Source organism: Musa acuminata, chromosome BXJ3-10 (assembly GCF_036884655.1).
Source record: "Musa acuminata AAA Group cultivar baxijiao chromosome BXJ3-10, Cavendish_Baxijiao_AAA, whole genome shotgun sequence".
In the NCBI taxonomy this organism is placed as follows: Eukaryota; Viridiplantae; Streptophyta; class Magnoliopsida; order Zingiberales; family Musaceae; genus Musa; species Musa acuminata.
The window spans coordinates 23,186,269-23,199,878 of NC_088358.1; the positions used below are offsets into that span (position 1 = coordinate 23,186,269).

Genomic DNA, 13,610 nt, shown 5'->3' on the forward strand with positions numbered 1-13,610 from the left:
TTTTGTATCTGAAATAAATTGTGATTTAGAACTAACTAAACGGTGGCATTCAATCAGAAATGCTGCTCTCAGAGATATGATATATCGATATTGTAGTGCGATCTACAGATTTTGATGACGTCGATTTAAAACGTTAGCTCTAAGTTCTCTTTCTGAAAGAACAAGATTTGGGTCAATTAAATTGGTTGGCAACCCCAAAACTTTCAAACGGTAAATTGGCACCCCCATCATTCAGGAACGAAAACTGACGACATATGCGCCGCTATTATTTTAGTGTTACAAAGAGCATACATCTGGAACACAGGACAATTCACACGACAGCTAATCACGTTTGACCACACGAGAGACTCGAAACCATTGTTTTGTCCCACAAAAGGGGGCATTATGATAGGGGTGGAATACATTTCTTGATCCTCAACTCTGGGATATAGCCAAAACGAGGGCCACCCACAAAACACCAACATCCTTCTTGTGGGCGCGGGCGAGCAACCTTAGGGTGGGTAGTAGATTGTCCAGAGCCTTCAAAACGCACGCAAATGTTTTACGTGCCACATCTATTTTATTAGAGCCCTCACATGCCCTCTTTCTCGCACAAGTCTAGCAGCTGCAAAGTCTGATGAGCACATATGTGAAGCAGAAAAACAACATCATCAGTGATCACATAACATAATGCAATGCTGCACAAGAAAGAACATCACAAGAACAGGAAATGAACCTTCTTCAACATCATCTTTCCATGAGTAATTTATCCTTTTGACTGTTAGATTCAGCTCAAACATATATAGAACAATTTCAACTATGCAAGTGCAAATGGTACCCCAAGAGCACAGAAGCAAAGAAAACAGAATGGGTGGGTCACTATGTAATCTCTCTATACATTCCTGTGCAAATTGTGTTCGATGAACTAATCGAGCGTTTTGTACTCTATACGTTCCTATGCACATTATGTCTGTGAATAAATCAATTGTGGAAATCTCTGTTTTGATTTTGTTTAATGAGTTGTAAACTTCAACAAACTGTTTACATGCGAGTTTCTACGAGCCAGGGTCCCAACGTATCCCTATTCGCATATAATGAGTTGTGAACTTCAACAAATTGTTAATATGGGAGTTTCTGTGAGCCAGGGTCCCAACTAAACCCTTGTTTGAAATCTGTTTTCCCACAACACTCGCTAGCCCTGCTAGCAAGAATATACTTGAAAGACAAACAGAGGGGGCATCTTATGTGAACAAGTAAAAATCTTCTTTTCTACGTCGACAAAATTTAAGGTCGGAAGCATAATGTATAAAGAGCCACAAAGAAAAGATGAAGCAAATATACCTCTGATATGGAGAGTTCAAGACGAAATTTTGGACCATCATAATGATGCAAAACTGGCCTAAATGCATCTTCTTCAAGAGGCTTACAAAGCTTTCTAACACGGATCCTCACCTAATATTTTTCACCAAATATAAAGAAAAAATTAGGAAGGAGTGATGGAGCTCTAATGATGTAAGTTCAAACCCCAATTTTATAACCTGTGCAGGAAACCTGGACTCGCCTTTGCACTTCTTATCTTCCCAGGCTGTTGGGTCAATGTTAGAACCACCAAAGCTAGCAGCCTAAGAAAAAGTAGTTAGATAAGAGGAACAAAAGAAACAACAAGATCACATGAATTTCAACATTGTAGGCACAGCATAAGGTGCAAGCATACATGATATGATCACACTTATATCTAGTAAAATACATTCAACTCAACCTCAAAATGCTCTTTAAATAAATGGCATTAGTATGTGGGCAGGTCTTAATAACTCAAAAACATGAACTAGTTTTGAACTGGAAAAATATCCATATCAACTCATTTAAACAGAAATGTAGTGGAAGATTTACATAGCATTTCAAACCATGTTATCAAGTCCAAGCATCTGACAGCAGGTTGCCGATGTTGTATCAAGGAATCAGGATTTATAAATCCTACAACATGAATCTCACACAAATGTTAACTAATAATTCTCTACTAAAACCTACATGTTGTAAGTTCATACATCAATATCAACCATTGGAATTTAACATGCTGATTTTGGAAATGGATAGGTCTTAAAGAAAAAGAAAAGCAAACATACATTCTCAATTTACAGTATGGAATCAAGTAATTTGAGAAATATGCAAACCTCAAATATCCCATGCAGCTGATGAGTTGTGTAGTTGTACAGGAAGAGGGGTAAACCTGGAGTAATGGCACGGACAGAATCACGATACCTGGGAGGCAAACCTGCAGATGAGATTGTAAGCAGCTACATAAGTTTAGCAACTTCCATGACAATTAATTGATAGATAATATACTAATCATACAAAATGCTGACATGAAAAGAGCTAAACACGAATAACAAGCATAAAAAAGGAACATTCTCTCAGCATCCAGCATACAATAATATTCATGACAGTGGAAGCAACATAACAGATGGTAAGCACTTCCAAAACTACCAACTCACCAACATATGAAGGTTCTCTAAGTACATGTAGAAATAACCATAACGCTTAAAAGCCTTCAACAGATATGAGATTTTTTACTGGAATTAAACCCTTTGAAAGCAAATTATTGAAAATATAGTCATGTAACTTCTATTGACTACTACTTATCAAGAAGTGTTTTATCAAGACTGACTATGAAAGCTTAGGAGAATGCATAGACTCCATCAATTTCGTATGTAACTTATGAAAGATAGAAATGTTGTACATGAATGGTTGGGACAATAAAATGATGAGTTAAAACAGCGATTTCAATAGGCGCTCGGGCGAGACGAGGCGAGGCCCGAGCACCTCGCTTCATTTCCAGGCAACGCACTTCAAAGAGGCATCGCCTGAGCTCTCGGGCGAGCGCCCGGGTTAAAACCAAGCGACCGAAACCTCCAAGTTACTATGAGATGTGAGTTTCATTGTTGCAAAAGAATCGAATTATACAAATAACTTACTAAAAAGTCATAAAGAATCATGGGCAACACATGGTTGCTCTATCATGTTAGATGCTTGGACTGACAGGAGACGCATGAGTATAATTAATTTTATGGTTAATTGTTCTTTAGAGACTATGTTTGTGAAATCAATAGATGCTTCATCTTTTGTAAAATCTGGAGACAAGATATATGATTTACTTGATAAGTTCGTGGAAAAAATTGAAGAACAAAATGTCGTTCAAATCATAACCAACAATGGAAGCAACTATGTATTAACTGGTACTATTCTTTTTTTGATTTTTTTTAAATTATTTTATCTTCAATTAAATGTGTTAAACTCTTAAGTCTTATCATTTTTGTTATCCTTTATCTCAGGTAAATTACTTGAAACAAAAAGACAACACTTATATTGGACTCCATGTGCGGCACATTATTTTGATTTAATGTTGGAAGATATTTGAAAAATCTCAGACATCAAGAAAACCTTAGAAAAGATAATTTTTGTTATTGAATTTTTTTATAATCATATTGGAGCTTTGGATATGATGAGAGAATTCACAAGCAACAAAGAATTAGTGAGATATGGTGTCACCCGATTTGCTACGTCATTCTTGACATTACAGAGTGTATCGTCAAAAACATAATATGAGAAACATGTTTATCTCTGAGAAATGGGTGACAAACAAATGGGCAAAAGAAACAAAAGGCAAGAGGGCTACTGATATCATCTTAATGTCATCCTTTTGGAATCATATAGTTTATATATTACAGTGATTGCAAAAGGCGCTCGGGCGCTCGCCTAGGCGCTCGGGCGAGGCGAGGCGAGGCCCGAGCGTCTCGCTAATGACCCAGGCGGCGCGCTTCAAACAGGCGCCGCCTGGGCGCTCGCCCGAGCCCAGGCGCTGGGCGCTTCGGGCGAGCGCCTGGGTAAACCAAGGCGACCGAACCAGAATTTTAGGTCTGGTTCGGTCCTGGTTCGGTTGTTAGTTGGTTCAATCGAACCAACTAAACCGATATAACCCCAACCCTAACCCTAACCCTAACCCAACACTAACCTGCTGCCGCTGCCGCTCTCGATCCCGATCCCGATCGCGATCTCGTTGCTCGCTGCCGCTGCTCCCGCTGCTCGCCGCTGTCGCTGCTCACGCCTCCTGCAAGCCTTCCCGCTGCTCACGCCTCCCGCGAGCCCTCCCGCTGCTCGCGCCTCCCGCGAGCCCTCTCGCCTCCTGCGAGCCCTCCCGCGAGCCTTCCCGCTGCTCTCGCCTCCCTCGAGGCCTCCCGCTGCTCGCGCCTTCCGCTCCCTTTCCCGCTGCAGCTCGCCGCTGCTGCTGCCGTCGCTCGCCGCCGCTGCTGCCGCTGCCGCCGCTCGCCGCCGCTGCCGCCGCTCGCCGCTGCTGCTTCCTCGTTTCTCCATCAGGCTTAGTATACTCTTAATATTAAGTTTATTTGAATTTTGAAATGATTAATTTTTTGTTAATAGATTAATTATATATTATTTTGATTTTAATGTTATTAATTTTTATTTATTTGAAATTATTGTTAGGTTTCAACATAAATGGCAAGTGCAGAAAGCAACTCAATAAAGTCTCCAATGGTATCAAAAAAAGATCCTGCATGGAAGTATAATTATTTGAAGGATCCGAAAGATCCTAATGCAGTGACTTGCATATTCTGCGATAAGACTACCAGAGGTGGTATTTTTCGTGCAAAACAACATCTAGTAGGAAATTTCAAGAATGCAGCAGCTTGCAAAAAATGTCCACCTGAGGTAAAAAAAGAGTTGCTGAATTATATGAATGAAAAGAAGACACAAAAGAATGAATCTTATGGGAATTTACCAGAAGACAATGTTGAACATATCAGAGATGAAGAAGATTATTCTACGAGTATTAACCCAAGTGAAAAAAGAGTATACGACAAAAAGGGAAAAGAAATTATGAGTACTAAGAAAGGTAGAAAAGGACCGATAGATCTATATATGCTTCAAGGATCCCAGAAACAACAAGGGCAAGTAGAAGGCTCAAAATTGAGACAAACAAATATAAGTGATGCTTGTGATAAAGAAATAAGAGGAAGAACAATTCAGCACATTGCTCGCTTCTTCTATCAGGCTGGTCTTCCCCTTAGTACAACTCGTTTAGACAGTTTTAAGGATATGATTGAAGTTATTGGAAGATATGGTGCATGATTAAAACCTCCAAGTTATTATGAGATGCGAGTTCCATTGCTGCAAAACGAGTTGAATTATACAAATGACTTACTAAAGGGTCATAAAGAATCATGGGCAACACATGGTTGCTCTATTATGTCAGATGTTTGGACTGACAGGAGACGCAGGAGTATAATTAATTTTATGGTTAATTGCTCTTTAGGGACTATGTTTGTGAAGTCAATAGATGCTTCATCTTTTGTAAAATCTGGAGACAAGATATATGATTCACTTGACAACTTCGTGGAAGAAATTGGAGAACAAAATATCGTTCAAATCATAACCGACAATGGAGGCAACTATGTTTTAGCTGGTAATATTCATCTTTTGACTTTGTTAATTATTTTATCTTCAATTAAGTATGTTAAACTCTTAAGTCTTATCATTTTTGTTATCCTTTGTCTCAGGTAAATTGCTTGAATCAAAAAGACAACACTTGTATAGGACTCCATGTGCAGCACATTGTATTGATTTAATGTTGAAAGATATTGGAAAGATTTTAGAAATCAAGAAAACCTTAGAAAGGGCAATTTTTGTTGTTGGATTTCTTTATAATCACATTGAAGCTTTGAATATGATGAGAGAATTTACAAGGAATAAAGAATTAGTGAGACATGATGTTACCCGATTTGCTACTTCATTCTTGACATTACAGAGCGTGCATCGTCAAAAACATACTCTGAGAAATATGTTTACCTCTGAGAAATGGGTGACAAGCAAATGGGCAAAAGAAGCAAAAGGCAAGAGGGCTGCTGATATCATCTTAATGTCATCCTTTTGGAATCATGTAGTTTATATATTAAAGGTAATGGGCCCTCTTGTTCGAGTTCTTCGGTTGGTGGATAATGAAAATAAGCCTGCAATGGGATATATTTATGAGGCTATAGATAGAGCAAAGGAGACGATTAAAAGATCCTTTAATGAAAATGAAGAAAAATATGAGAAAATTTTTACAATCATTGACGAAAGATGGAATTGTCAACTTCATCGTCCCTTACATGCAGCAGGATATTATTTGAACCCTGAATTCTTTTATAAGATTAAATCTGTTGGATTTGATGCAGAAGTTTTGGGTGGGTTATATCAGTGTGTTGCAAGATTAGTTCCCAGCATTGAGGTTCAAGATAAGATTATTCATGAATTATCTTTATATAAAAATGCTGAAGGTCTTTTTGGAATTCCAATTGCTGTTCGATCCAGGACAACTACCTCTCCAGGTATTAATAATTTGATATAATTAATTTTATATATATTATGTTACTATGTTATTGCTAATAATAACATAAATTTTGCAGCTGAATGGTGGAGTCTATTTGGAAATTCCACCCCGAACTTACAGAAATTTGCTGTCAAAGTACTTAGTTTGACATGTAGTGCTTCGGGTTGTGAGCGAAACTGGAGTGTCTTTGAGCATGTAAGTATTACTAAATATTTTTATTTTAATTAATTTATTTATTTAGATATATGTATTAATATATTTTTAAATTATATGACATGACAGATTTACTCGAAGAGAAGAAATCGGTTAGAACATCAACGATTGCACGATCTTGTTTACATAAAGTATAATCAAGCTTTGAAGACTCGTCATGATTTGAAAAATAGATTTGATTCAATCTCATTGCAAGATATTGATGATTCAAATGAGTGGTTAGTAGGAGAAATGGGTGCTAACTTGCAAGATGCTGAAGACGAGCTTGTATTTGAAGATGATAGATTGACGTGGGGAGACGTGGCAAGAGCTTCAGGTGCTGGAGAATTACAAACATATACAAGACAGATGTCAAAGAGAAAAATAAATGCAAAAGCATCAAGCTCGGCTCCTGCTATTGTTGAAGACATAGAGAATGAAACATATCTTGATGAAGAGGAAGGAATCGAAGAACAAGAGGAAGAAGACGAATTCAATGAAGATGATTTGTGTGAAAATGACGATAATGTTGATTATGATGAATGACTTTGATGTAAAATTTTAATGTTTTGAATTTTGAAACTTTTTGTTAATGTGACATTGTGATTTTGTATCTTAGATTTTCTTAATTTAATAGCATATTTTTATTTAAAATTTTAAATAATTATATTTTTTTTAATTATATTATATATTTTAATATTTTAGCGCCTCGCTTCGCTCGGGCGAGCGCCTAGCGCCTCGGGCGTTTTTGGACCTTGGCGCCTAGCGCTTTTTAAATCACTGATATATTAAAGGTCATGAGCCCTCTTGTTCGAGTCTTTCGATTGATGGATAATAAAAATAAACTTGCAATGGGATATATTTATGAGGTTATGGATAAAATAAATGAGGCAATTAAAAGGTCTTTCAATGAAAATAAAAAAAATATGAGAAAATTTTTACAATCATTGACGAAAGATGGAATTATCAACTTCATCGTCCCTTACATGCAATAGGATATTATTTGAACATTGAATTCTTTTATAAGATTAAATCTATTGGGTTTGATACAGAAGTTTTGAATGAGTTATATCAATGCGTTGCAAGATTAGTTCTAAGCCTTAAGGTGCAAAATAAGATTATTCATGAATTATCTCTATATAAAAATACCGAAGGTCTTTTTGGAATTCCGATGACAGTTCAATTCAGGACAATTACGTCTTCAGGTATTAATAATTTGATATAATTAATTTCATATATAATATGTTACTATGTTATTGTTAATAATAACATAAATTTTGCAACTGAATGGTGGAGTCTTTTTGAAAATTCCACCTCGAACTTACAGCAATTTACTATCAAAATATTTAGTTTGACATGTAGTGCTTCGAGTTGTGAGCGAAATCGGAGTGTCTTTGAGCATGTAAGGATCAAAAAATATTTTCGTTTCAATTAATTTATTCATTTAGATAAATATATTAATATATTTTTAAATTATATGACATAACAAATTTACTCAAAAAAAAGAAATCGGTTGGGACATCAACGATTGCACGATCTTATTTACATAAAGTATAATCAAGCTTTGAAGGCTCGTAATTATTTGCAAAATAGAATTGATTCGATCTTATTACAAGATATTGATGATTCAAATGAGTGGTTGATGAGAAAAATAGGTGCTAACTTGCAAGATGCTATAGACGAGCTTGTATTTGAAGATGATAGATTGACATAGGGAGATGTGACAAGAGCTTCAGGTATTGGAAAATTACAAACATATACAAGATAGATGACAAAGAAAAAAATGAGTGTAAAAACATCAAGCTCGACTCCTGCTATTATTGAAGGCATAGAGAATGAAACATATTTTGATGAAGAGAAAAAACAAAAGGAAGAGGACGAATTCAATGAAGATGATTCGTATGAAAATGACGATAATATTAATTATAATGAATGACTTTGATGTAAAATTTTATTGTTTTAAATTTTAAGACTGTTTATTAATGTGACATTGTGATTTTATACTTTAGATTTTCTTAATTTAATAACATATTTTTATTTAAATAATTATATTTATTAATTATATTATATATTTTTATATTTTAGTGTCTCGTTTCGCTCGGGCGAGCACCTAACGCCTCAGGCGTTTTTGGACCTTGGTGCCTTTTAGCGCCTAACGCTTTTTAAATCACTGAGTTAAAGAAGAAAGATGAATGATAAATAAAAAATATAAAAGGGAGAAAAGATTAAATGAGGTATAAGGCTCTCTTCCAGTGAAAATAACCAACCTTCTATTGCTAAGCATGTCCTCAAATTATCAAGCGGTCCTTTATGTTAGGTGAACACACTCCTTGTCCAACTATCCAACTACACCATTAGATTTATAATCCTTTAACCTCGAGCTAAAAAATATCCTAATACTCTATATATATATATATATATATATCTGATAATTAAAACAAGAAGAGCAAGATCGCCTATTATGTCACCAGTCTAACCGTTGTCATAATAAAAGTGAGCCAAAAGCCTACTAACCGAACCACGAAACTTTGTTCATAAGGAAATGCACAAAAAGTAAAGACTAGAGTCTAGACCAGACCAGACCAGAATATCAGCATACTAATCTGCAAAATACTAACCAAAAAGCAGGATATATATATATATATATATATATATATAATATTTATGTTTTGGCATAATGGTTACTCTAACACCAAATATATATACTAACCAAAGCAGGCCAGAGTAATCATTTAGCATAATGGTATATACTAATCTTCCATAAAAAAATTTTATCCACTTATAACTGATGGTATTAAACTAAAACTAAATTTATCGAAGATATCAATAATTAATAGAGCAACATACAATAAAATTTTAGAGACCAAATCGAAAACGAAACAAAGACGCATGTGAGAAAGACAATGAGGAGCACGAGAGAAGTAATACAAAGTACAACATGTTTTTAATTAAAGCATATCAACAAACAAAGAAAGGGAAAACAAGCAGGTTGTTGATTCCCTCTCTTAGTAAGAATAAATGATTATCTAAGTTAAGCACATGCTTAATTTTCACCTACGTAATCATTTAATATCAGCTGGAAGTGCTCTTTGTACAGAATTTTAGCTATCCCATCAGGTGATCCTTACTTGAGCAACATATTTGGATTTAGTGGTTCTCAATGGCTAATATAGAATCACATGATTACTATGGCCCTCCATCAAAATTATAACTTCAACCAAAAACTCCATCCCAGTTGGACGTAAAACCAGAGTAGAACATCAGCATCCTTGATCATGCAACATCCTGACTCTCAAAAATAGGAAGTTGGACAACATATTTGGATTTAGTGGTTCTCAATGGCTAATATAGAATCACATGATTACTCTGGCCCTCCATCAAAATTATAACTTCAACCAAAAACTCCATCCCAGTTGGACGTTACACTGAGAATTGGTTACACAAAATAGCCAATTTTCCATAAATCATTCATGCAAAAAAAAATCAGTTGAGCCGTATGCCAGATTGTCAGGTGGATACATTATCATGAAAACTGTTCCTCATATCAAATAACAATAAAAAACAAAATTTATATATAGTTATGTACAAAGATCATACCAAATAGTTGTCGCTTGAGATCTTCCTGCATGGTGTCATTGTTACAAACAAATATATAACCACCAAGAATCTCATTTCTTGGGAGCATCTCAGTTGACGGCAATGTCTTAAACCTCTTGTCAACAACATTGTTGTTGTTATTATTGTTATTACCGTTGCTGCTGTTGTTATTGTTATTGCTGTTTCCATCACTCTTATTGTAATTGTTGACATCTTTGTTGCTAGAGTTCTTAGCATACTTGTTGATTGCAGTGCCCAACTTGAAACTGTTGACATCATTAGAGTTGATTTTCTGATAAGCATTGCTCATGCTAAAAGCACCATGGAAGAGACTCTTGACCGAAGCATCATTCATCTTGACATCCAGGTTCATAAGACCAAGATTGAGATTCTCAAATTTGTTATCTTCCTGAAACCCAACCTTGTCATATGGTTTAGCTTCAATGATGTTCCTTGGATAATCCAGGTTATTCCTACGGTCAACTTTCGACCTTGTCAGCTCAGCCAGTTTGGATGTCATAACAGACCACTGATGGTCCTCTGAGATCTTTGTTTGACCTCGGAATTCATCCCCCAATTTCCAAAGGCCATCCATCTTTCCAAAAACGTAACTGTTTACAGCAAAAAGAATAATTAAAACTAAAAAAGGATGAGTAATTTAATCTCCTATACATTCAAAACTATAAAGAAATGGAATTTTATTAAATTATGTAAACCAGCTTGTTACCCCTATGCATGCTAGCATTAGTCCTTAATTGACCATCATTTTTTAACAAGATTCTCCACAAAAAAGGAAATTTTACGGAAAGCTCAAAGTTATTTTCAGCCCATAGATCTAAGCACTGAAAAAACTACTCACAAAAGATTAGAGGAACTTTTGAGCTTAAACATAACCTATTATTAACAAGATCTGACTTTTAACCACCCAGAGCCTTCTACACACTGCTTTAGCTTGAGCACCCAAAAGATTAATGAATAATTCACAGATAAAGGGATATTTTTTCAATGCAGAAACATAGACAAAATGGCCGACTTTTTGATTAGGCAAGAGGACAATGATATTTAGATCAGAAAGACTTCACCAAGAAGTGCATGTGTAATCACCGACATACTAACTTCCTCAACAGCAAAACTCGAAAACAAGAAACAAAGAAGAAGAAACAGAAGGCCCCCATCCACAATGATTTATCTCGACTGCAAAGAAAGGATTTGGCAAGAGACGGGAGAAAATTCCAACCAAGAAAGACTAAATCTTCGACCGAATTCGAGATCAAGAAATCCAACATCATACGAGTTACATAAGGAAATGGCAGGAAGAGAAACAAAATTCGTTCTCGAACTCACCTCAACCTCACGCATCCCAACCAAGAAGGACCGACCAAATCGAAGCTCGAAAATCCAACATCATAACGAGTTACCGGAGGAAATGACATACAAAGCAACAAAATCCGTGCTCAAATTCGCCTCAACCAGACGAATTCCAACCAAGAAACACAAAATCTCGACCAAATTCAAGCTCGAGAAACCCAACATCATAACGAGTTACGGAAGGAAATAGCAGCTAAAGAAACAAAATCCATGCTCAAAGTCGCCTCAACCCGACGCATTCAATCAAGAAAGACCAAATCCAAGCTCCAGAGACCCAACATCATAACGAGTTACGGAAGGAAATGGCAGCTAACGAAACAAAATCCGTGCTCAAAGTCGCCTCAACCCGACGCATTCCAACCAAGAAAGACCAAATCTCAACTCAATCCAAGCCCCAAAAACCCAACATCATAACGAGTTACGGAAGGAAATGACAGCTAAAGAAACAAAATCCGTGCTCAAAGTCGCCTCAACCCGACGCATTCCATCCAAGAAAGACCAAATCTCGACTCCATCCAAGCCCCAGAAACCCAACATCATACCGAGATACGGAAGGAACTGACAGCTAAACAAACAAAATCCGCGCTCAAAGTCGCCTCAACCCGACGCATTCCAACCAAGAAAGACCAAATCTCGACTAGATTCGAGCTCGAGAAACCAACATCACCTTCATTTACAGAAGGAAATGGCAGCTAGGGCAACAAAATTCGTGCTCAAACTCACCTAAACCCGACGCGACCAGCGAGATCTGGGTTTGGGCGCTCTACCGTAATCGATCCGTAATAATTTGGGAACCCTAACCTTTCTTGTGGGATCGACTGCGGAAGGGAAAAGGGCGAGGCTGCCAACCAACACCCGCTTCTTTAAAGGCAAATGATGATGCTCGTCTCGCAGAAAGAATGTCTTGACCTGGATGTCCTTCAACATGTTCAATATTACTCTATTACCCTCGATATATATATATATATATATATAATAATAATAATAATAATAATACTAGTTATTATTATTATTATTATTATTATTATTATTTATATATAAATAGTTTGGGAAAGTAACCTTCATATATTAATCCCCTTCTAATAAATTAAATTAAATCATCCTTTTTGACTTTATATTTTTTTAATTTATGATCTATATTTTTATGTTGATCGTCTCCAAATCTCATATCTCGCACCGATCAAAAATATTATGATCCATATTTCTCAACATATTGACCAAGTATTGATGCATTGTTCAATTTGTGACACAAGTAGCTTTTTTTATCTCATAGCTATCTATGTATTATTTTTATTTGTATGCTTCAATTCATATTTTAGCTTCTCTCTCTGGAAAGCAAGCAAACAGAAATGATGGTAATTAATTAAAGGAATCACAAATACATTGACTCATTTACACTAAGTAAATCCTTGTAAAGACAAACCTTACATGGTGTATAGATAGACACATCCCAATGTATTCAAATGGAACTTTTCACACAAGTCCAAATGCAGTACATACATCATGTGTAGAACATGATTTAGTCAAGTCTGCAATCACTTCTCTTGGCCTCAGACCAACTGCAAAACCTTGGTCAAAGGAAAATAATAGTTGACTTTGTTTTCCAATCTAAACCAGATTACCCCAATGAAAACTAGTAGTGTACATAAAGGGTACAAATGTATATCTAAGTAGGAGCCACATATATCACAAAGCACTGGTGGCCAATGATAGGTACAGAGATGTGCAAAACACATTCACATGTAACAACAGTGAGAACCACAGAATCAACAAAAAAAACTTGCAACATATTGTTGGAGGTCTGATATTGATGAATCCAAAGTTCTAGAAAAACATGGATCCCAAATCACATGTCAATGGATCCAAATTACAGAGAACCAGAGGATGTCACCTTCACCAGTGTGATTGATAACAGAACCTGAGCACACAACACTCTTTTTCTAAGTTGAAGAAATTCTCTGGAGAATTTTCTAGAAAAAATGTTTCTTGTCCATATGTGAGCATCAAGCAATGGAAATTCAGTAGGTAGCAGTATGATCAACCAAGATGAGCAAAACTGCCTACATATTGGTTATTCACTTTCACATCAAGT

At 36.1% G+C, this 13,610-nt stretch overlaps 1 protein-coding gene across 1 annotated transcript; it reads right to left on the reverse strand.

Annotated features, from left to right (window-relative positions):
- Nucleotides 1-230: 230 nt before the first annotated feature.
- Nucleotides 231-12,398, reverse strand: LOC104000322 (B2 protein). The gene is made up of 6 exons (XM_009422333.3): nucleotides 12,242-12,398; nucleotides 10,151-10,761; nucleotides 2,151-2,251; nucleotides 1,518-1,601; nucleotides 1,321-1,431; nucleotides 231-613 (listed from the first exon to the last, which is right to left on the reverse strand). The coding sequence occupies exons 2-6, from the start codon at nucleotides 10,743-10,745 to the stop codon at nucleotides 572-574; spliced, it is 933 nt and encodes a 310-aa protein (XP_009420608.1). The 5' UTR covers nucleotides 10,746-10,761; nucleotides 12,242-12,398; the 3' UTR covers nucleotides 231-571.
- Nucleotides 12,399-13,610: the final 1,212 nt, after the last annotated feature.